At 41.5% G+C, this 25,284-nt stretch overlaps 1 protein-coding gene across 5 annotated transcripts in view; it reads right to left on the bottom strand.

Annotated features, from left to right (window-relative positions):
• LRRC9 (leucine rich repeat containing 9) overlaps window positions 1-25,284 on the bottom strand; it is a 96,899-nt gene that overhangs the window by 59,754 nt on the left and 11,861 nt on the right. For all 5 annotated transcript variants that reach the window (XM_075843586.1, XM_075843588.1, XM_075843584.1 and 2 more), the window contains exons 5-13: window positions 23,193-23,256; window positions 21,825-21,895; window positions 20,926-21,108; window positions 18,599-18,754; window positions 16,449-16,672; window positions 14,251-14,382; window positions 13,611-13,787; window positions 10,942-11,059; window positions 3,114-3,240 (exon numbers count right to left, since the gene is read on the bottom strand). In XM_075843586.1, the coding sequence (XP_075699701.1) occupies window positions 3,114-3,240; window positions 10,942-11,059; window positions 13,611-13,787; window positions 14,251-14,382; window positions 16,449-16,672; window positions 18,599-18,754; window positions 20,926-21,108; window positions 21,825-21,895; window positions 23,193-23,256 (1,252 nt within the window). The remainder of the gene's footprint in view (window positions 1-3,113; window positions 3,241-10,941; window positions 11,060-13,610; window positions 13,788-14,250; window positions 14,383-16,448; window positions 16,673-18,598; window positions 18,755-20,925; window positions 21,109-21,824; window positions 21,896-23,192; window positions 23,257-25,284) is intronic.

Genomic DNA, 25,284 nt, shown 5'->3' with positions numbered 1-25,284 from the left:
CCTGCACAAAATGTTCCAAAACTTGGTCCGTAATAAAAATATTAAAATAATTTAGTGGTGAAAAATTACTGACATTGGGACTTATGCCAGGAGTAGCAATAAAGTCATTTATGGTGGGAGAAAATAGACTTGTGGGTTCCCACACTAAATCGGTTTGGTGGGGTTGTGCAATTTCAGGGGCTGCACTTTGAACGGACGTTGTGGCAACTGCGCCGTCTCCCATACACTAGTGCTGGGTCTCATATCCATAGAATCCCTTGAAGCGACACTTTCGCTGTCGCTTTCAAGTAAGGCTGAGTTCACACGACCTATTTTCAGATGTAAACGAGGCGTATTATGCCTCGTTTTACGTCTGAAAATAGGGCTACAATACGTCGGCAAACATCTGCCCATTCATTTGAATGGGTTTGCCGACGTACTGTGCAGACAACCTGTCATTTACGCGTCGTCGTTTGACAGCTGTCAAACGACGACGCGTAAAAATACAGCCTCGTCAAAAGAAGTGCAGGACACTTATATACATTATATGCAGGACACTTCTTTGGACGTTTTTGGAGCCGTTTTCTCATAGACTCCAATGAAAACAGCTCCAAAAATGGACGTAAAAAACGCAGCGAAAACGCAGCGAAAACCGTGAGTTGCTCAAAAAACGTCTGAAAATCAGGGTCTGTTTTCCCTTGAAAACAGCTCCGTATTTTCAGACGTTTTTGGTCACTACGTGTGCACATACCCTAAAAGCTCAACTTCAGATGCAGAATACGTATCTGAGCATAGCATCTGATAGGCTTCCTCAACGCTGTATCTTCTGGCAGCCATAATGATAATACAGTCTACAGTCTACAGTCTTTTTTTTTTATCAACTAAGGCCTCATGCACACGACCGTAAAAACACCCGTTATTCCGGGTCGTAATTACGATCCGCAATAACGGGTTCATAGACTTCTGTTACCCATGGGTACCTTCCCGTTTTCTCACGGGAAGGTGCCCGTGCCGTTAAAAAAATAGCACATGTTCTATTTTTCTATTTTACGGGCCGTGCTGCTATACTTTATAATGACAGCACGGCTCGCAAAAGCGGCCGGCTGCCCGCGGCCGGCCGTGCTCGTAATTACGAGTCGTAATTACGAGCACGGTCGTGTGAATGAAGCCTAATCAACTAAGAACACTAAAAGAATTAAACTTTTTTTTTATTTTTTTTATTGTTTTTTTTAAGTTTTTTTTTTTTTTCAAACCTAAACCTAAACCCTACGCCTAACACAAACCGTAAACCCAAACCCAGAACAGCACCCTACGCCGTCTAAGGCCCCATGCAGACGAACGTGTTTTTGCGGCCACAATTCCCCCGAAAATCCACGGGAGAATTGCGGCCCCATTCTTTTCTATGGGGCCATGCACACGACCGTAGTTTTTGCGGTCCTTGCACGGCCCGGGAGCCCGGACCGCAGAAAGAACGGGCATGTCTTATTACGGCCCTGTTCTGCGGTCCGGGCTCATTGAAAACAATGGTGGCGGCCATGTGCATGTCCCGCGATTTGCGGGCGGCCTGCGGCTGACAGTCCGCAGCCGGCCAATCCGAAAATCACGGCCGTGCACACGGCTACGGTCGTGTGCATGAGACCTAACAGCGTACACGCCATCTAACAGCGTACCCTAAAAAGAAAGTAGTTTATAGTACGATTCTTAGTATATACAGTAAATATATTTATATATATATATATATATATATATATATACTATATACTATTAAATACTGAAAATTATTATTTTTTTTTTAATAAACTGTGTGTGAGGAACAAGTGATTTTGTGAGGGGACACTGACACACTTGTATCTGTTTCTCTCCACAGCTAGAACAGTGAGGAGAAACAGATACATGTTTTTACTTTTATTTTACAGTAGTGATCACTATGATTGGATCTCATAGTGATCACAAAAGATCAGGAACCAATACTATTGGCTCCTGATCACTGCTCTAAGAACAGTTCTTAGAGCAGGAGCTGTCATTTAGACACTCCCGGCGGCTCTGTACGCAGTGACAGCATGTGACCGCTGTGATTGGCTGTCACAGCGGTCACATGCTGTTACGACGAAATCGGCAGGTCCTGATGGCTGCACTAAGAACCGGACCTGTTACTTACAGACGGTTTTTAGTGCAGATGTCACCAGGGTGCCGTTAAAAGGCGTCGCTGTAGACTGAGTACCTGCACCGCCTGACGTCAAAAGACGGTGGGCGGTCGTTAAGGGGTTAAAACACAGAGGAACAGTATGGGCACCATATTACAGATCTGTACCACATGGATCTGTAATATGGCCATGTACATGATCCCTTACAGTATCCCCGCCAAATGTGCTGCATTGTGCCTTATCTATTGCAAACACAAGAGAGCAGCTTATTTAAAGATCATATAAAATATGCCATATGCCATCTTAAAAGGACCAGTTACCTCTCCTCGCATGTCTGTTTTAGTAAATACTTGTATTCCCCATAAAATAACAATTCTGGAGCATCTGTTTTTAGAACTCTGCATTGTGCTATTCCTCTGTTATTCCTCCTGGAAATGTATGAACAAATTGACAACTGGGCATTACCATTCGCCTTATTAATAGAGTGGGTCCTGAACAGTCAGACACTGTCAGAACCGATTGGACAGTGTCATAGTGTAGGGACACGCTTCATTGACTTGAAAAGTGGTAGCACCCCCATTTTTCAAAATGGTTAATTTTACGAATAACTGAATTTATATCTAAAAAAAAATATATTTTTTAAATGAATGTGTGGAAATCATTGCCAATGTTGTATACCAGCTCCAGATGTGATGTACGAGTGGAGTAAATTAATCTTCATAGTACTAGTGACCGTGTACTAGGAAGAATAGGAATGACAGCGAATATTTTATTTCGAGGAAATGCTAAAAGTATTATTCTGTCTAAATTAACATGTTCGTTGAACCAAGTAGTTGTGTTAACCTCAACCTGTCCCACGATTATTCCCGAAATGATTACATGGAATGTGATTCATTCCCCGTATTCATTAGTCAGGCAGATCCCAACACTGGATTCAGTATGTCATCTATCATTTAGTGTATCATTTATGCGTTCTTGTAATTAGTTTACCATGTTTAAAGAGTTCTGGATCATAATGATTTGTCTCCTGGTTTGTTTTTTGCTCCAATTTAGAAGTCTCGTAAAATCCCAAACTGTTGGAAAGGAGAACAGCTTCTTCTTGTTCCTGATCATACAACTGTGGAAAACACATCATGACATGGTAAAGATGGAGACAATTGTGAATGAAACGTATTATGGCGAAGGCAAGACACAGTGTATGTCACAATTCTACAGCCTTTCCACTAATTATATTAATTAAGATAACAGACTCGCATGGCTCAGGCCAGTGCCCTTTCGCTGCCTGCCTAAAAAGAAAAAAAATGATCGACTCTGCAGAGCCCGGCAGATGCCAGAAGCAGTGAAAGGTTCAGAGTGACAGCTCTCACTGTGAACACTGAACCGAAAACAAAGTTGGGCCTCTTGCACGTTCAGTAGATTCTTTTTTTTAAAATCAAAACGAGGAACAGATCTCAGCAAAGTGGAAATATTTCCAAAGTAAATATTAGGAAAGGTTTCCCCCCCAAGCGCCAATCCTCTTTTTGATAGATAAATAAATAAATAATAATAATAAAAAATTTTTTTTACAATAGAGCAGATCTCCTATATGTGATAGTACTTGTTAGGAGAGGGAATATTTAACTGGATAAAGTGAGATAGTGGCACTTTAGATACAGACATCTAAGGGCACGTTCAGACGTGGTGGAATTGCTGTGGAATTCTCCAGCGGCCGTTTTTTTACATTTGTTTCTATACTTTTTTAGGAAAGTTAGTTCAGACGTTGCGGGAAAACTCCGCTGCGGACCATAGGCAGCGGTCTGGAATTTTCCCTCCGCAGCATGCACTGACTGTTGCGGAGAAGAAGCGGAATTTCGTTGCGGATTTCAGCCTTTGCAATGCAAAAACTGAAATCTGTGGCAAGTCCGCTGTGTTTTCTGCAACGTCTGAATTACCTGTCAAATATGCAAATGTTGGTGCAGATTCGTTGCGTAATTGCCCCAAATCTGCACCAACATTTGCAGCGGAAAAACTCTGCTACGTCTGAACGTGCCGTAAGGGTAGTTAGAATAGTGACAAGGCATTCTAGTGGCATCCTTGAAAGAAAGAGAGCAGCTCTTCCCTAGAAGACTAAATAATCAGTTTACAGCACCCCCAAGCCCTGTGCCCACTATTCTATATATTTTTAGATGCTTTTATCTATAGTACCACTTTCTTATGACAGTGGCACTATAAAGAGGATCAGTTCTCTCTCTTGATACGTCTGTTTTAGTAAATACTTGTACTCCCCATGAAATAATAATTCAGGATCCTCTTTTCTCAGAACTCTATGTTGTGCCCTTCCTTTGTTATGCTCCTCCTGGAAATGTATGAATGCATTGACAACTGGGTATTACCATTCCCCATGTCATTAAGGTGTGTCCCTACACAATATAAGGCCTCATTTACACGAACGTAATATACGCGCGTGCGACGCGCGTGCTTTGCACGCATGTCGTACGCACCTATATTAGTCAATGGGGCAGTTTAGACGATGCGTGAATTGCGCTCAGCGCGTGTGCGCAGAAAAAAACTCACGACATGTTCTATAATCGTGCGTTTTTCGCGCACTCACGCACCCATTGAAGTCAATGGGTGCGTGAAAACCACGCATGCCGCACGGAAGCACTTCCGTGCGAACTGCGTGATTCGCGCAAGAGCTGTCAAACTCCTGAATGTAAACAGAAAAGCACCACGTGCTTTTCTGTTTACAAACATCCAAACGGAGTGTCAAATTCGAGATGAGCGCACCGAACTTCACCGGGTTCGGCCAAACTCGTTTTGACCGAAACCGGTAAAAAATGTTCGGGTACGCGACGTCAGGAGACAGTCACTGTCCACGGTGCTGAAAGCGTTAAACTGGTTCAGCACCATGGACAGTGACTTCCGCTCCGAAAATCCATGAACCTGTAAAAAAAAAAAGACGTTCTGACTTACCGATAACTCCGGTCCGACCTCCCGGGATGACAGTTAAGTCCAAGTGACAGCTGCAGCCAATCACAGGCCAAGCACAGGCTGCAGCCAATCACAGGCTGCAGCGGTCTCATGGACTGCGGCGTCATCCTGGGAGGTGGGGCCGGATGACAAGAGAGGGACGCGTCACCAAGGCAACGGCCGGGAGCCCGGACTGGGGGAAGCAGGAAGTTCTTGGTAAGTATGAAAGTCTTTTTTTATTCACAGGTTGGTGTATATTGTGTTCGGCATTCACTGTCGAGGGTGCTGAAAGAGTTACTGCCGATCAGTTAGCTCTTTCAGCACCTTGGACAGTGACGGACGTCGACTAGCCTCATCTCTATGATGGCGGCTGCGCGAAAATCACGCAGCCGCGCATCATACACGGATGACACACGGAGCTGCCAAGTGCCTTTTGCGCGCGCAAAACGCAGCGTTTTTTGCGCGCGCAAAACGCACACGCTCGTGTAAATGAGGCCTAACACTGTTAGCACTGAATGGAAAGTTTCAGACTGTGTAGGAACATGCTCCATTGACAAGGGGAATGGTAACATCCACTTGTTAATTTATTAATACATTTCCAGGAGCAATAACAGAGGAATGACACAACAAAGCGTTCTAAGTTATTAGTGCTTCAGAATTGTTATTTCGAGTGAAATACAAATATTTACTAAAACAGACATGGCAGGAGAGGTGACAGGTCCTCTTTAACCCCTTCAAGACCAAGCTATTTTTGGCCTTCAGGACCAGACCCATTTTTTCAAATCTGACATGTGTCACTTTATGTGGTAATAACTCTGGAATGCTTTTACCTATCCAAGCGATTATGAGATTGTTTTCTCGTGACATATTGTACTTTAGGTTAGTGAAAAAATGTGGTCGATAAATTTATTGCTTATTTGTGAAAAACACCAAAATTTAGAGAAAATTTGAAGAAATTATGATTTTTCTAATTTTAAATGTATCTGCTTGTAAAACAGATAGTAATACCACACAAAATAGTTACTAATTAACATTTCCCATATGTCTACTTTATGTTTACATCGTTTTTTTGAACATTCTTTTATTTTTCTAGGACGTTACAAGACTTAGAACTTTAGCAGCAATTTCTCATATTTTTAAGAACATTTCAAAAGGCTAATTTTGTCAGGGACGAGTTCAGTTCTGAAGTGGTTTTGAGTGCCTTATATATTAGAAACCCCCATAAAACACCCCATTTTGAAAACTTCACCCCTCAAAGTATTCAAAACAGCATTCAGAAAGTGTTTCAACCCTTTAGGCGTTTCACAGGAATTGAAGGAAAGTAGAGGTGAAATTTACAAATTTCATTTTTTTTTACAAAATTAATTTGTAATACATTTTTTTCTGTAACACAGAAGGTTTTACCTGAGAAATGAACTCAATATTTATTGCCCAGATTCTGCAGTTTTTAGAAATGTCCCGCATGTGGCCCTAGTGCGCTAATGGACTGAAACACAGGCCTCAGAAGCAAAAGGAGCACCTAGAGGATTTTGGGGCCTCCATTTTTTAGAATATATTTTAGGCACCATGTCAGGTTTGAAGAGGTTTTGTGGTGCCAAAACAGTGGAAACCCCCAAAAGTGACCCCATTTTTGAAACTACACCCGTCAGGGAATTTATCTAGGGCTATAGTTAGCATTTTGACGCCACAGATTTTCTGCTAAATTTATTCTAATTAGTCTGTGAAAATGAAAATCTACTTTTATTGTGGAAAAACTTAGAATTTTCGAATTTTTGCAAGGAATAAAGGAGAAAAAGCACCCCAACATTTGTAAAGCTACTTCTCCCGATTACGGAAATACCCCACATGTGGTAATAAACTGCTGCTTGGACCCACGGCAGTGCTCAGAAGGGAAGGAGCGCCATTTGGATTTTGGAGCACTGATTTTACTGGAATATTTTTCGGTGCCGTGTCGTGTTTGCAATGCCCTGGAGGGACCTAAACAGGGGAAACCCCCCAAAAATGACTCAATTTTGGAAACTATGCCCCTCAAGGAATTTTTCTAGTGGTATAGTTGGCATTTTGACCCCACAGTTTTTTTGCTGAATTTATTAGAATTAGTCTGTGAAGATGAAAATAGACTTTTTTTCTGAAAAAACATAGAATTTTCTAATTTTTATAAGGAATAAAGGAGAAAAAGCACCTCAACATTTGTAAAGCAATTTCTCCTGATTACGGCAATACCCCATATGTGGTAATAAACTGCTGTTTGGACCCACGGCAGGGCTCAGAGCGGACGGAGCACCATTTTGATTTTGCAGCTCAGATTTTGCTGAATTGGTTTCCGGGGGCCATGTCGCATTTGCAGAGCCCCTGAAGTACCAGTATAGTTGAAATTCCCCAGGTGTGATCCCATTTTGGAGACTATACCCCTGAAAGAATTAAATTAGAGGTGTAGTGAGCATTTTGAGCCCTCAGGTGTTTTATAGATTTTATTAGAATTGGGCCGTGAAAATGAAAATTATTTTTTTTCCAATAACCTATAGATTTAGCACATAATTTTTCATTTACACAAGCAATACAGGAGAAAAGACACCCCAAAATGTGTGACAAAATTTCTCCTGAATAGGGAAGTACCCCATATGTGGTTGTAAACTGCTATTTGGACATACAGCAAGAGTCTAAAGGGAAAAAGCGCAATTTCGTTTTTGGAGTGGAGATTTTACAAAATTTCTTTTTTACTCCATGTTGCATTGCGCTGAGGTACCAGTACAGTGAAAACCCCCGAAAAGTGACCCCATTTGGGAAACTACACCCCTCAAGGAATTCATCTAGAAGTGTAGTGAGCATTTTAACCCCAAAGGTTTTGTAGAAATTAGTGCACAGTGGATGTTGCAGATTTAAAATTGCCATTTTCCACATATATGCTATTTCAGTGCCCAATGTGTTGTGCCCAGCTTGTACCACCGTAGACACACACCCCATAAATTATTGTTAAGGGGTTCTCCAGAGTACAGTAATACTGTAAAGGATCTGCCAGGCACAGCTTCAGGGTTAACTTCCTTAGGTAATCAGTCTTCACCTGAGTCTATCTCTCTGAGACTGACTCCAGCTTCCACCACTCAGGCTGGCAGGCTTAGGAGTGGGAGAGCCTATCACAGCCTGGCCAGACTCAGCTAGCTCCCGCCCTCTGTCTATTTATACCTGCCTTTCCTTTTCCTCCTTGCTTGTGATTCTTCTCGTGTGGTTTCCTGGCCCAGCTACAGCTCCTGACAATTTGATCCTGCTCCATTCTGACCCTGGCTTTCTGACTACTCTTCTGCTCTGCGTTTGGTACCTCGTGCTCTCCTGGTTTGACTTGGCTCGTTCACCACTCTGTTGCTCACGGTGTTGCCGTGGGCAACTGCCCCTTTCCCTTTGCTTTATATTCCCTTGTATGTTTTGTCTCGTGCACTTACTGAGCGTAGGGACCGCCGCCCAGTTGTACCCCGTCGCCTAGGGCGGGTCGTTGCAAGTAGGCAGGGACAGAGTGGTGGGTAGATTAGGGCTCACTTGTCCGTTTCCCTTCCCCTATCATTACAAATACCCCATATGTGGTCATTAACTGCTGTTTGGGCACACTGCCAGGCCCAGAAGGAGCTCCATTTGGCTTTTGGAGCGCAGATTTTGCTTGGTAGTAGTTTTGTTTAGTGTTTTACTGGTGTTTCAGCTTATAATATGGAGGCATATGTAAACTGGGCGGAGTACATCAGGGTATATGTTAGCTGGGTGGAGTGTATCAGGGTATATGTAAGCTGGGCGGAGTGCATCAGGGTATATGTAAGCTGGGCGGAGTACATCAGGGTATATGTAAGCTGGGCGGAGTACATCAGGGTATATGTAATATGTGAGGTGTACATTAGGGTATATGTAAGCTGGGCGGAGTACATCAGGGTATATGTAATATGTGAGGGGTACATCAGGGTATATGTAAGCTGTGCGGAGTACATCAGTATATATGTAATCTGTGCGGAGTACATCAGGGTATATGTAAGCTGTGTGGAGTACATCAGGGTATATGTAAGCTGTGCAGAGTACATCAGGGTATATGTAAGCTGGGCGGAGTGCAACAGGTCATAATAGGATGATGTAATAATGGGGAGAATGAATAATAAAATTAATTATCCCTGGATAGTGACGTACACTTTCAACCAATCCTTCATGCACAGGCTGGATTTTTGGGTGTAGGAGTCGCACTTCTAAAGGGTGTCCGTGGTGTTGTACAAAATATCCGCACTCCAGCATTGTCTAATCTTTGACTTCGCTAGCCCCATATGTAGCACAGACCCCAAAATGTCAGTTTTCGCTGCATTTACAGGGTCTACAAATGGGGGCTGCAAACGATGACGTGGGGTTTTAGGTGAAGAACTGCTGCACATATAAATTAGTCTGGGTCGTCGTTTTGCATTATTACGTTCCAAGAGTCATAACTTTTTATTTTTCCGTTGACGAGCTTTGTGAGTGCTTGATTTTCATGTGATGAGCTGTCGTTTTTATTAGTATCATTTTGGGGTAAATGTGATAATGTGATCAGTTTTTATTCAATTCAAATGTTTTTTTTTAATCAATTTTTAACGGCGTTCTCTGTGCTGCATAAACAACATGTTTGCTTTATTCTGCGGTTTGATACAATTATGGCAATACCAAATTTATATAGTTTTTATATGTTTTACTACTTTTACACAATAAAAACCCTTTTTATAAATAAAATGTTTTAGTGTCACCATATCCTTAGAGTCATAACTTTTTTATTTTTATGTCGACGGAGCTTTGTGAGGGCTTGTTTTTTGCGTGACACACTGTCGTTTTTATTGGTACTAAGTTTGGGTACATGCGACTTTTTGATCACTTTTTATTCCATTTTATTGGAAACAACGTGACCAAAAAAGGAAATTCTGCCATTGTTTTTTATGGTATTTTTTTTACGGTGTTCACCGTGCGGGATAAATAATATTATATTTTTATAGGTCACGCCGATACGAACGCGGCGATACCTATTATGTCTAGTTTTTGTCTTTTTTTCCATTTTTTTCTAATTATAAAGGACTTGATCAGGGACACAAGATGATTATTGTTTTTATTACATAAAACTTTTATTTATTTATCTAAAACTTTTTTTAACCTTTTTTTTACTTTTTATTTTACACATACTAGGGGACTGGAAGATCTGATCTTCTGATCCCCTGTACAATACACTGCACTACTTGTGCAGTGCAGTGTATTATAACTGTAATTTTATAACTGACAGTTGAGCCTATTACGTCCTGCCTCGGGCAGGACCTAATAGGCTCCCGTACCTGGCAAACAGGAAGCCATTGCTAGGCTTCCTGGTTGCCATTGCAACCATCAGAAACCCGCGATTTTTCGCGGGGGCCAACGGGGTACAGAGGGAGCCCTCTCCCTCTGTATCAATCACTTAAATGCCGCTGTCGCTATTGACAGCGGCATTTGAGGGGTTAAATGGCGGCGATCGGACATAACAGTGATCGCCGCCGTTGCAGCGGGATGTCAGCTGTATATTACAGCCGACACCCGCTGAGGATGAAGCGCGCACAGCTCCTGTGCCTGCTTCATCCTCAGGACGTTACTGTACGCCCATTTGCGGGAACGAGCCGCTAAAAAGGACGTACAGTAACGCCCATTTGCGGGAAGGGGTTAAAATAAGTTTTTTTTAGGATGCATTTATACAAAGCAACCGTGCTGCAGTTGCCACAAGCTTCTTTTTTTTTTTTTTTAAGCCAAATCGAAGATTAAATCCCTTTAGGAGAAGTGTAAAAGAAAGTCCTTACTTTAATGAATCAAGAATAAGCGATGAGCAAAACTTATTCTGTACAAACTTATTTTTTCTTACCTGGGAACTTTTCATGAATTTAAACCCATCTTCAAGAATTTGAAGGACATTGCTCTTTTCAACTGATATGTTGGGGTCCAAGGTAAAAAAAAGATATTCTAGCATTTTCTTGTAGTTTCTAAAAAAAAATGGGTAAATAAATTAGTATTCCAATGTTATTGCTGGGTATATAGACCTTTGCAAGCATTTTTATCAACTTTGCAAAATAGCCTTAATTAAAAAGAAATCCTACTGTGTTGTGTATACAGCCCCTATACAGATCTATGTGTCTCCCTGCTTACGAACTAAAAACAAACCCTGTGTGAAGTATCAGCCTGCAGTCATGTATTACCGCCTTCCATCTGCCCCCTCCTTATTAACCTACAGACAGACCATGTAAACCTTGGCCTGCAATGAACATTGGACAAACCTCCTGGATTGTGTTGTGTAAAGGAGGAAGGTCCGTTTAGGTGTCGGATTACAATTTTATCTTACTTTTATAACCCGTCAATCAGACAAACGACCTCTGGGATCCTGACCATTGCTGAGAACAAAGTGCCCCGGCTCCCCATGGTCAGTCAGAGGGCAGGACTCTCTATGAAGATGAATGGGAGTGTTAGAAACATACGAATGCACTCATTCAACTTTTTACTACTTTCCCATTCATCTCTGGTAAGAGACAGGACTTCGGCTTCGTTCACATCTGTGTCAGGGCTCCATTCCGACGTTCTGTCGGAGCTTCCCGTCAGAACAGAGCCCTTACTGACACAAACTGAAACCATAGGTTTCCGTTTCCAATCACCATTGATTTCAATGGTGACGGATCTGGTGCCAATGGTTTCAGTTTGTCTCCGTTGTGCAAGGGTTCTGTCGTTTTGACGGGATGAATAGCGTAGTCTGACGCAGATGTGAATATAGCCTTACTTATTCTGCTCGTCATCTGAAAATTGGATTTAAGGTGCTTGTTTTTGGAAATGGTGGGGATCCCAGAGGACCGCCCCACCTAACTTATTTTTATAACTTGTCTGATTAACAGATTATAAAAGTAACAAAAAGGGTTACTTCTCTTTATGATTTATAAGTGTGTCCTTCGTATATGCTAATTAATCATTTTTGCAAATGCTGTGTTCCAGGGAGTTCAGGGGTGTACACAGCAGGGGTGAAATCTCCCCTTGTGCCCTCACTACTCCTGGCAATGGCTCTTCTCCTCGGGCTGTATGTAATGCTGTCTGCCATCTGCTGGTGAAAAGTGAACTTTATATGGAATACAGACAGCGTTACATACAGACAGTAGTCGGAGAGGAAGGATAGAGATCTCCAACGTCTCCACAACACTGCTGGCTTGAGTAGTCCTGTTCTTCTGTGCCTAGCCCCCTCTATTGGAGAAATCCCGCTAAGAAGGTAAATGTTTGTATTTGTTACAGTGTGTATGTTTGTCACAGTGTGTATTTATATATGTGAATGTACGTATATGTGTATGTGTCAGTGTGTATTTGTGTGTGTTTGAATGTATGTGAGTGTATGTGTCATTGTGTATATGTGCGTCACAGTGTGTATTTATATATGTGAATGTACGTGTATGTGTCAGGGTATGTTCACACGCACTAATTACGGACGTAATTCTGGCGTTTTTGCCCCGAATTACGTCCGAAAATAGCGCCTCAATAGCATTGACAAACATCTGCCCATTGAAAGCAATGGGCAGACGTTTGTCTGTTCACACGAGGCATATTTACGTGCCGCTGTCAAATGACGGCGCGTAAATAGACGCCCGCGTCAAAGAAGTGACCTGTCACTTCTTTGGGCGTAATTGGATCCGTTACTCATTGACTCCAATGAATAGCAGCGCCAATTACGTCCGTAATGGACGCGGCGTTCAAGTGCCTGCACATGCCGTTACGGCTGAAATTACGGGGATGTTTTCAGGCGGAAACATCCCCGTAATTTCAGCCGTTACGGACGCTGGCGTGTGAACATACCCTCAGTGTGTATTTGTGTGTGTTTGAATGTATGTGTATTTGAGTGTATGTGTCATTGTGTATATGTGCGTGTATGTGTGTCACAGTGTGTATTTGTGTGTGAATGTACGTATATGTGTATGTGTCACTGTGTGTATTTGAATGTATGTGTATGTGAGTGTATGTGTCATTGTGTGTATGTGTGTCACAGTGTGTGAATGTATGTCTATATACATGCGCCCTTGCTATGCTCGCTCGGCAGAGTCTGAATAAGCTTCGACAGCTGGTGACACACTGTCCCCAGCAGGTGATACAGCCGCAGACCTATGCGCCAATGGAGATCCAGCAGAGGTGTGCATTAATGCATGCCACTAGCACTTCTACCACCTGCATTTCACTGGGAACATGGCTGACAAACTTCATTGCTGGAGCATGGATTATTAGGGCAAGTTTTTTTTCTTTTTAAAGAATGTAGCGTTTTTACATAGGGGGCATGGAGTACAATATTAGGGACACTGCGGGAAGCTCTCTCTAAATATATAGACTTTATGTTGCATAATTGTTAGTTATTCTAGATACTAATGCTTCTTTAATTACTAGCCTTTTCATCACCAGCACAAAAAGAAATGTAAAAAAAAACCCACAATAATTCATATGTAAATTAGGAACTGGCAAACACATGCAATGATGGTCTCTACAGTAAATGTGATGACATCAGAGCCTGAAACCTACGCTGCGGCGGCGCTGTCTTCGTTGTCAAGGTAATCCTGAAGTCTTTCCTCAAACCTGAATCGTAGAATTCGATTGTGCATTCTGACTATTCGATGTATTTTCACTCCAGTGATCCCGAATGTATTAAAGTTTGATGCACAGAAGCGTGATAAAATCAAATCATAACAGGATTTGAACCTGCATAAATTAAATTCAGAACGTGAGACTTCAAGAGACGGGAGATATTGTAGTGGAAACAAAAGACAAAAACAATTTTAAAAGAAAATGTCACAACACAATAGCTGTAAGTGACAGCGTTAGGTGTGTGTGTAAATAGAAATTGGAAAATATGTTGCCTTTGTCTATATACAATAAAGGTGATATATCAATAAAACTTTCCATAAAAACGTATTGGGCCTCATGCATGAAAACTGTCCTAACAAAAAACATGGCAGCATTGCCTTCAGCAACCAATCAGATTTTCCATGACTTGGACTGATTGGTTGTTATGAGCATTCCGTACACTTTTGGATTAGTGTTTTTTTTATTAACGTCTACAAATACAACTTTCATACCCACAATGCATCAGACACAACAAATGGAAATATTCCAGTAATTATCTACAGTACTTGAAATAAAAGCTGTCATGAACGAAGCTTACCATGAATCTGATGGAGAGCCTTCTTCAAAGCGAACATTCCCTACGGTTTCAAGCTCTATCTGTAAGAACTGGGCCAAAAGATCAAAGCTTTGTTCTGTCCTCACGGCTTCTTTCTCATGAAAAGTGTCTATCCTAATATAATAATAGGATAGAAGAAAGATAGACATGAACAAATTACGTTTTCCCCAAACTTCCTCAAGACCCTGTTTTATACATTGTTACAGATACGTGTCCGCAGGGTACAGTACAGGTCAGGACGTATAGCTGTCAACTAAAAAGTGGAGCCGGCCATCCGCTAGCCGACAATCAAACATGACAATGCCAGTGTACACAACATCTTACAAAGTAGGTGCACATAAGTAATAAAAAAAATTACTTTTTTCATTTTATTTTGCAAATAAAGCTTAATCATTATCTAATAAAAAGTTCTGCAACTTTCTATGATATATTTTATTTAACAATTCCTCTGAGTTTTCAAGATCACTGCTCACTGTCAGAGTATGGAAACATTGGGGCAGATTTATTATTGCTAAAATCCAAGAGAGACAATGCAGCACATCCAAAAGGAAAGGAACTTTATTCACCCATGCGACGTTGCAGCTCAACAGAGCCTTTCTCAAGGGAGGGCTGCCTTGTCCCTCTTGGATTTTACAGTAGTGGACTTTAGACCAAGTCCTGTTTAGGCTTGCACCGATTCATTTTCATATATCCGGTGCTGTAATATTTTTGTTTTTAGATTTATTATTACGGTCTTAATCAACTTAAAACTAGACCAGGCAGGCACCAAATGTATCACAGTGGCACATGCTGTATAATAAATCTGGTGTCCAAAACTGCACCGTGTGAACCCAGCCTTGTAATGAGCCATTCATCTTGGGCAGATGGGCATGTTTAGGCCTGGGCTACACCTAGACTCTTTGTAGTGCTGATGATTGATTTTAACTACTGAGTGACTGCTGCAGTCCACAAGATTACATGCAACTCAATGCATTCACATGGACTGCAGCTGTAGCTGAATAGTTAAAATCAATCAGTAGTAATACCAAAAGTCTCAGGGTATGTTCACACGCACTGTTTTCAGACGTAATTCGGGCGTTTTACGCCTCGAATTACGCCTGAAAAAACAGCTCCATTACGTCTACAAACATCTGTCCATTGCTTTCAATGGGTTTTAAGATGTTCTGTTCCCACGAGGTGTTATTTTACGCGTCACTGTCAAAAGACGGCACGTAAAAAGACGCCCGCGTCAAAGAAGAGCATGTCACTTCTTGGGATGTTTTTGGAGCCGTTTTTCATTGACTCCATTGAAAAACAGCTCCAATAACGTCCGTAAAATACGCCGCGAAAAACGCGAGTTGTTAAAAAACTTCTGAAAATCAGGAGCTGTTTCAGGATGAAAAGAGCGCCGTAATTCAGATGTATTTTGCTACTGCGTGTGAACATACCCTCAGGCACCACGACCATAGAATTCGTCCGTAATTACTGATCCCTTCACTTATATTGCCCATGGAAACTATATTTACGAGAAGGTGTCCGTGCAGTAGAAAGGCTCCGCAAAAGATAGGACATGTCCTATTTTTTGCTTTTTGTGGACCGTGCTGGCATACTTTATATGGGAGCGCGGCCCGCAAATGCGGATGGCTGTCCGCGGCCGGCCGTGCTTTGTTATCACGGACAGGGATTACGGGCACATTCGTGCGCAGGGGGCCTTAGTATAGCTCTGACCTTAGGACTGATTTTCAGTCAGCGAATGTGAACAGAAATGATGAACAAGGATGAACATTGAAAATTATGAGGAACTGAAATACAATTAGAAAATTGTAGAACTTTTCATTATACAATGAATAATTTTTATTTACATAAAACTAGAAAACTCTGTTACCGAGTGCAGAGTTCCGTGATCATAGAGACAACCCTCAGCACCATCTGTAGAAATAACTGGGCATTTATGGCTGCAGGTTCCACCATTACCATCACCCTCCGCAAATTACTGGCCAACAAAGAATGCCATTGCACCACATCCAAAGTCGGTTCACCAATTAAACATTCTCTTTATTTTATTGCACAGAAGATATGGCTACAGTGTATGCAGATCGTCTGTGCATTGGAATAAAGAGAAGCGGCATCCTTTGTTGGACAATGGAAAGCGTTATCATTTCAGTAGTATTACATGCAGTTGTCTACTTTACACAACATACTCGTCCATCCTCTGTGTCCAAAACTGGATTCTCTCTTTCAGGGCACACAATTTTCGGCATAGCTGCTCTTTCAGGTCTAAGTCACTTCTGTCGCTTTCTTCCTTTTCCCATGAGTTAGATTCCCCAATAGCTCCCGGCTCTTCAATGTGGTCATGAGAGTTAGAAATACTTTTATGGTACTCATTTGATGCCTGTATGCCGTCACCTGATAGGTCCCCTTCTAGCTATAAAGAACAAGAAAATAACATAAGCGCACACAATCAGATGTCATGTATATACATTTGTCACTCAAGTTACTAAATTGTGTCATGTGGACAAAACAATCTCTGGCGTCTTTACTCTACCCAGGGAATGCAGAGCAAATTAATAGACTTGTGTTTTACACTTTCTGCCTTTCGCAGTGGGTTCATGCATTGTAGGAAAGGGCCATATAGAAGGTCCACTCCTGGTGCTATTGCCCATCATTCCTCTCCAGTTTCGGTCAAGGCAAATGGGCCTAATTCTTATTTTTCCACTCCTGTTTCTTCCAAATCCATGGGCTGTTTCCCTTCTGGTTAGGTAAGGTTACAAGCCTGTGGTGAGGTGAAGCCTATAGGTTCACATTGATCATAGCAACAAGGCCAGCATGAGCGGCGGTGTCTTATTCATATGGACCTTTTAGCGGCTGCAGGGGACGCCTCTATAATACACAAATCCTGACCGACTTTATAGGAAATGTTAGTCGTTAAAGGCTTAGCCAGCGGAGGGGCAGGGGGGTGGTGGCCCTAGACCTACTTACATAGTGGAGCCCTTCTACCAGGTGGTCACCAATGCGATCAAGAATTTGCAAACAGCGGCAATATTTTTTAGTCTAGTCACCATATTTAACAGGCCAAGCTGCCACGCTGTTGCTTTAGGTAAAAAGAAAATTGTCTCTGCATCTAGCAGACGTGCCGCATACTAGACACCCCTGCTAGAAGACCTGCCCCCGACACAAACGCTGCCCGCCAGAGATGAGCAGGAGACGAGTGGAAGAATCTGGAATACTGTCAGCACTGCTGTGTAACTTCTGCCAGGTCCACGATCATCAGAAAGCGTATGGGTCAGTTCGCACAGTTTTTTGGCGTGGATTTTGACACTGAAACCGTATTGGAATCAGCGCCATGAAATTACCCACATTGATTTCAACGGGAGACAGAGGCGTTTTTTTCCCAAAACGGCTTTCGGGCACTCGTGGGGAAAAAAAAGCGGCATGTTCTTCGTGCAGCGGTTTCCGCCTCTGAATTCCCATTGAAATCAATGGAAGGCAGAAAAGAAAATCTGCGGCGCTCGTTTCTGAGCATTTTTCGCTGCGTTTTTTGCCCGCGGTCCTTGCATTAAATTCAATGGCCGTGGGCAAAACACGGAAAAAACAAAAACAAAAAAAAAACCTTGTGTGAACAGGGCCTAGGTATTACTATGTACACGCTGCCGGCAGCGCCCTGAATGTGATTACTGCTGAGCGGTTGCTGGAATGTGGAAATGCTGAGAGAGAAAGGTTTCGTGCTGGAAACACTGGATTATATTCGGGGTGCACTATAAAGGCATTCATTATTCTAAGGTCTGTATTTTTTACAGGGGTTCACGCTAGATTATTAGAAATGCAGGATTATACTGGGGAGTTCTTGCTAAAAACGTTGGATTATATTGGGTGGTTCCTGCTGAAAACATTCGATTATACTGGGACGGTCTTGCTGGAAATGTTGGATTATACTGGTGAGGGTTCATGATGCAAATGCTGGAGTTCGACTGGGGGTTCATGATGGAAACATTGGATGCGATTATACAGGCAGGGGGATTGGGTAAACGCTCGATAACAGTTGGGTGCCCCCTCAGGCCTTGGATGCGTGCCCCCCCCCCTGTGCTGAACCCCTAGCTACGCCTCTGTTAGTCATCATTTGTTGAATGCACTTTCCAGCGTGCCACATAATGCACTTGTCATGTATGCTGACATATAGCGTCACTATCATCTGGAATATTAAAGAGTACATGGCCCATGGCATTGGTTCTATCAGTTGGTACCCTGCTTAGTTTGTAAAATACGAAAGATTCAAGAAAATAATTTTTAATTAGAGAATAATATGATCATACTGACCCACATTACTTCAGATAATTGGCTTTTTAATACTTACACTTTTTACTTGGAAAATCAGTCGTTTCATTTTGTCTTTTGGTGTCTGGTCCAATTTGATCTTCAGATCTCCTAGTTTTTCTAATTCTTCCCTCAGTTGTCTGTGGACTGTCTTCACACGCATGTTATAGTACATTAGTTTTTTCATCACTGTAGACTATAAAATGCATAATTAGAGGTTGTTATAATGTAAAGAGAACCCACCCCTCAGAACGTCAGTCTGATACCCCAATAGAGATAATACTGGTTACAATTACACCCACTAAACTGCCCCCCAAAGTGCCAAACAAGGGCAGAAAACTACACACTTCTTAGTTCTATGGAGACACATGGTGAATCACATGACCCTTCTCAACCAGTCAGCAGCTCTAAAAGGGAACATATGATTCAGTCTATGATCTCTAAATCCGAGGGTTTCTGTGGTGTACAGGGGTGTCCTTCTTTACTTTCTCTCTAAATCCAACATAACCCGAGCTTTAGCCTAAACAAACATGTAAAAAAAAATGCATACCTCCGATGAATGCCTTCCGTCAGTCCCCCGTCGCCCAAAGAATCCCATGTTAAAAAAAACGTATATGTCACAGCCATCCATTAAAAAAAACAAAAAACGGTATACATTTTTTTTAACATGGGAGTCTACGGGCAACGGATGGCATACATCAGAGGCCTTCCATCAGCCATCCATTGCCTATAGACTCCCATGTTAAAAAAAACGTATAAGTTTAACGTATACTTTTTTTTACTGGATGTTGCGAGATTGTATTGAATTGGTATCATATCACATTATATAATGTAAAGGGGTTGTCGGTTTCAGCAAATGAATGTTATTTTTTTGTATAATTAAAAGCTATACAATTTTCCAATATACTTTCTATATTAATTCCACGTGGTTTTCAAGATCTCTGCTTGTTGTTATTCAGCAGGAACCTTCATTGTTTACTTCCAGTGGATAAAATTCTGTCCGTGGTCATGTGATGGACACACAGGTGCTGGGATCGTTAGAAGACACAGTTCTGATACACATACTGTAACGAGCCGTGCACCTGTGTGTACATCACGTGACCAAGGACAGAATTTTATCCACAGGAAGTAAACAATGAAGGTTCCTACTGAATAACAACAAGCAGAGATCTTTAAAACCACATGGAATTAATACAGGAAATATATTGTAAAAAAGTATAACTTTTAATTATTCAAAAAAATAAAATTAATTTGCTGAAACTGGACAACAGCTTTAATACAATTTGAGAAAAAGTAAAGGTGGACACATCTATATACTTCTTTTCCCACATTTGGTACTTTTGGGGCTGTTTAGTGGATGTAATTGCTCTTACTTATATTCCATTTAAAGGGGACTTCCCACCAATTAAATTTATCACCAATCCACAGGACAGGTGATAAACATATGATCGCTTGGGTCACCACCACTGGGACCTGCACAATCACCAGTTGTTTTTGTCAATCCTATAGAGTTTGCATGGGGAGACAGCGCGCATGCTCATCCTCCATTCAAACTCCTTGCCGTGAGACTCGGGATCCCTGTTCTAGTGATCAGTGGGCACCCACTGTCTATGATCCCTATATCCAAAGGTTTCTGGGCTGTACAGGGGTGTCCTTCTTTACTATCTCTCTAAATCCAACATAACCCGAGCTTTAGGGTAAGTGCACACTACAGCGTCCGTAACGGCCGAAATTCAGCCGTAACGGCATGTGCAGGGGCTTGAATGCCGCGTCCAATACAGACGTAATTGGCGCTGCTTTTCATTTGAGTCAATGAATAACGGCTCCAATTACGTCCCAAGAAGTGACAGGACACTTCTTGGACGCGGGTGTCTTTTTTACGCCCCGCCTTTTGACAGCGGGGCGTAAAAAAAATGACCGTCTGAACAGAACATCGTAAGACCCATTCAAATGAATGGGCAGATGTTTGCCGACGCTATTGAGGCGCATTTTCGGACGTAATTCGGGGCTAAAACGCCCGAATTACGTCCGTAAATAGTGTGTGTGAACATACCCTTAGCCTAAACAAAACATGTAAAAAAAATGCATACCTCAGATGGCTCATACATTTATCACCGATCCTGTGGATAGGTGATAAATGTATTTGGTGGTTAAAAAAAAATAATACAAAATTTTTTTTTATTAGCACCACTAATTTAAATAAATCCACTTTAGACTAACTGCTGAGATTTGACATTAGGTGCGTTGAGAACACAGAATATCCAACTCTAGCAAGAACCACTTTTTGTCTATTTATTCACCTTCTAGCATGTTTGGAAAAACATTGGAGCAATAAAAGTTGCAAAAACTTTTGAACAAATTACTTACTTCTGCTAAATCTTTGATTTGTTTATGGGATACATCATATGTATCAAGTCTCTGTAGCTGTGGCGTATGATATAAGACATGTGTAGAATAATTACAGAGAAGGCAAACCGGGTTGGGACTGTATTGTGGATCTTTAAGGCCTAAATCCCTTAGGTTTGGAAGCCTTGATAAATTTGTGATCTCCTGAAAAACATACAAATAATGTTAATAGAAATACTAGAAAAAACAAAACAATCATATGAAATACTAGTGAGAATCATAAGGGTAAGTTCACACAGGGCGGATATGCTGCGTAAAGGTACACAGCCTATCCGCCCTGTTGCCCACAGGGGATTCCGGACCAAAAATTGCAACAAATTGTGGTGCCGTTTTTCGTCCTGAATGTCCGCTGCGGAAATCCTGCAATCAAAATAAAGAACACGGCTATACTAACCAAGGCGACGCGTCTCTGACGTCCTGGGATGACGTTTCATCACATGTGACCGCTGCAGCTTGTGATTGGCTGCAGAGGTCACAAACGAATCCCAACATCTGCTATTTTTGAGGTATACTCAAAAACAATATTTTTAGGAAAGAGGAAAAAGAGTAGAGTGCCCTAATGAAGGGCACCATACAATGACACACTGGGTCAAAATAGGGACACGTAGGGACTTCATGTACCACCGTACAGGGCCTGTACACACAGCTTTGAGGTAAACATCACATGTTGCTCTACCTCAGATGTATATATTCAAAAGCTGTATCCTTTTTTAATGGATCTTTCAAAGGTAAAGATATATATCTGTATTTGTTATTTCTTTTTTAAATATGGGGTTAACAAAGCTGTAAAGGAGTTCAACAAAAAGTAAAACTCGCAGATCACATGTAGTGCTCCAACTTACATATACTTTCATACTCACCTTAAAAGAAGATAATTTATTACCAGACAGATTTAATCGCTCCAGATGAACATTTGGATCTAGGCAGCTCCCTGTGGATAGAATTCAAGTACAAGTAAGACACTTTGAATATAAATCCACCACCAAGTATGGCAGGGTCGGGTCTATCACTATCATGCAACAACAACTACTAGTTTACGACAATATCAGTGTCAAATAGTATGACACGTCATCACAATGCCAATGTGAACAAGGTGTGGCGGGGGTCCATGGTAGCGATGGTGTGGGGACAGCCCAAAATTTAAAGGGCAAGTATATTACATTTGGCTACTTTTACTCTTTAGGAGCCTGTTAGAGCTTATTGTTATGGGCCCGAAAACCCCTTTAATTACTAGTTAGTAAAAGTTGTGCTACGTTTGTAAGTGCGTATACAACAATTTACTAATGTATGTAATCCGATTCTCAAAATCAGGACGATCCAGTAATAGGACAAAAGCTTATTAAAGTTCCATGTTATGGCAGCCATAATAATTCAGATAATAAAGGTATATTAAAGAATTGTTATATATGCACTCTCCGAACAATGTGTGTTCACCTATATAATTTAGTATCTAAAGTGTGAAATATCAACTCCTTATTCCTTGCTTCTAAGGGTGTACGTACCAATGCGGCTGCTATAGGGTCCCTGGAGACCCCATTCAAGGTTAGTGTTGTCCACAGTTGCTGCAATGATTGCAAATAAGGATGTGGAAAATCTACTCGGGTCATGGGATGGGGGTACTAGGACTTCCTGTCCAAGGTAGTTAGGAATGATGTGGTGTGAAGCAATACCTGAAGGGCCTGATTTTCATCTTTGCTACAAGGCTCAGCCCCCATGTGCACCACTACCTGCGTCCTTCTGTTAAAGTGGTTCTCTGCTTTAGACTTGTTAGAAAGTTCCCTTGACAATGGGTTGATCACAAAGTGTCCTCTGCTGGGACCCAGAGCAATCAGCTGTGATAAAACCTGGCATAAGGTGTTTAATTTCCCAGCAGCGCCACCGCAGGGGAAATTATGCATTACATATTGCCCTATTCAAATCAGTGGGCTGTCTGTATGATGCAGGACAGGACCGGTCCTCCTGAACAAAGGACTCCCCTTTTTTTTTTTTAACTCAGAATTTACGAATAGGGTATATAATAATGGGTTTTCTAAACTGGACCGCCCCTTTGAGGAAAAGGTTCCTGCAAACTGATTTTGGGATTCTATGCACAGCAGCAGCTATTAATCCAGAGCGTTATCGTATTACTCTTCTGGTAGCGGTAGGATTAAAAGGATTGTGTGATTACGGCTAGAAAGGTAATTGAGAAGACGATGGACCACAGTCTTTCACAGTTTATATTTACATACCTATTGACTGTATCAAGTTCCCAGCCAGATTAAGCTCTTTTAGATTCTGTAGTGTATCCAATCCCTAGAAGAAAATGTAAATGAAATTCTAGTAGCTAGTTCACGATTAAGAATTATATTATTATAAATCAATGTACACACGTATACTGTACGGAAGATATATATGGTGCCGGTATTTATTATGTAATGTCATGCAAAGTGATTCATAGACTTTGTCATTTCTTTTATCAACATTCAGTTCTGGACTTGACTTTTAAGAGTTTTTCCAGTTTCTTGTAAATAAAGCTTAATCGCTGCATAAAAGTAAAGTTCTACATGTTTCTAATATACTTGGTGTTTCAATTTCCTCGTCATTTCCAAGATATTTGTTTGCTGTCAGTGAGTGAGAACATACTAGTTTACATTCAGAGGTAGGAACCCACACAGACCCAGTTGCTCTCAGCTGAGAAGTGGTTACAATTAGCTATGTAGGGCTTTGCTGCCTCTGAATGTAAACAAAAGGGTTCTCATTCACTGACAGCAAACGTATATGTTGAAAATGGTGACGAATAGAAACACACAGTATATTTGAAAGTTATAGAACTGTTCATTTATGAAGTGATTACACATTATTTACATGAAACCGGAAAATCCCTTTAACCGTTTAACGACTGCCCACCGTCTTTTGACGTTGATGTAGAAGAGGCTGATTAGCGCTCCTGTGATCGCTCATCCTCTAAGCAGGAGCTGTAACTTACAGCTCCTGATCTTAGAGCAGCCTGCTAAATACAACTGGGGTCGGAAAACTTTCGGACCCCAGCTGTTTAACCCTTTGAACGCCGCGGTCCGTGACCGCGGCATGATCAAAGGGAACTCCCGTCTTTGATCGCGTCACCGCGACGCGACCAAAGACTGTGGAATCCCTCTGCAGTCAGCCCTGGGGACCTAGAAAGGACCCCAGGGCTGTCTGTTTAGTTTGCCTGCTGTTAGGGCACACTGTGTACTGCCCTAACAACAGCCTGTGTCATAGTGACAAAGTGTAATGTATTAGCATACAGGAGTTTGCTAATACATTATAAGTAAAAAATGGAGTTGTAAATAGTTATCCCTTAATGGGATTAAAAAAAAAAGTAACAAAAAAAATAAAATAAATAAATTAAAAAAAATATCCCAAAAAAAGTCATTATTTTGCATAAAATATATTTTTTTATTGCCCCTGCATTAAATAAAAACAAATAACCTACACATATTAGGTATCTAACCGACCGTAATGACCTGAAGAATTATTCGAACAGGTTATTTAGCGTGAAACGTGAATGGGATAATAAATAAACAAGACAGACGATGCTAAGAATCGCTTTTTTCTATATTCACGCCGTAAAATAATTTTTTCTCTACCCCCAAACTGCGAAAATTTCTCCCGTATAAAACAAGGCCCCGTCAATGAAAAAATAAGGTTAAAAGCAGATCTAGTATAAAAGTTCACTATGACAAGTTCAAAGGGCAGCTGTCACCAGAAGGAGACTCTGATCAGATCTATTATATGACCTGATAAATTAAAGTCCTCATCTTCACATGAAACAACTTCCTACCGATCCTCCAATCCTGGTGCTGCTTATTATCTGGTATGCAAATAACCGAATAGCCTTCTTGGCCATTACGATGTGCCATGAGGGCATACGTAGAAGTAGCTTCCACTGGTGTGAGAAAGTGAGTTAATGCATGTAGAAGTTACTCTCTTGGTGCATCTGATTGGCCAAGAGGGCTTAGTCAGTGCCATACTGCACTGGGGAAAAAAATCCTCCCTGTTTGGACCCCTCTGCCCAGTTTAAAAGATCAAAGAAGGGGGGTGTTTATTTTGCAGAGACAGGGGCACCAACTGACATGTATTTGTGAAGGTATCGCCTAGATGCCCTAACATTTGGGGCTCTGTTGGGTAACAGATGCTCTTTTATTGATGTAACACTGGGACCCATCATCACCAAAAGCAATAATCAATACCACTGATAACCCAGTACACCAGACAGGCATACATGTAGACAGTGCACCATGAAGTATTGGCAATATAAGAAGGATGAACCCATGTTGTGTGTTTAAGGAGTAGACTTGTGCA

Source organism: Rhinoderma darwinii, chromosome 12, assembly GCF_050947455.1.
Source record: "Rhinoderma darwinii isolate aRhiDar2 chromosome 12, aRhiDar2.hap1, whole genome shotgun sequence".
Taxonomy (NCBI): Eukaryota; Metazoa; Chordata; class Amphibia; order Anura; family Rhinodermatidae; genus Rhinoderma; species Rhinoderma darwinii.
The sequence above is the reverse complement of the archived record's forward strand: the minus strand, read 5'-3'. Positions and strand labels throughout refer to the sequence as shown.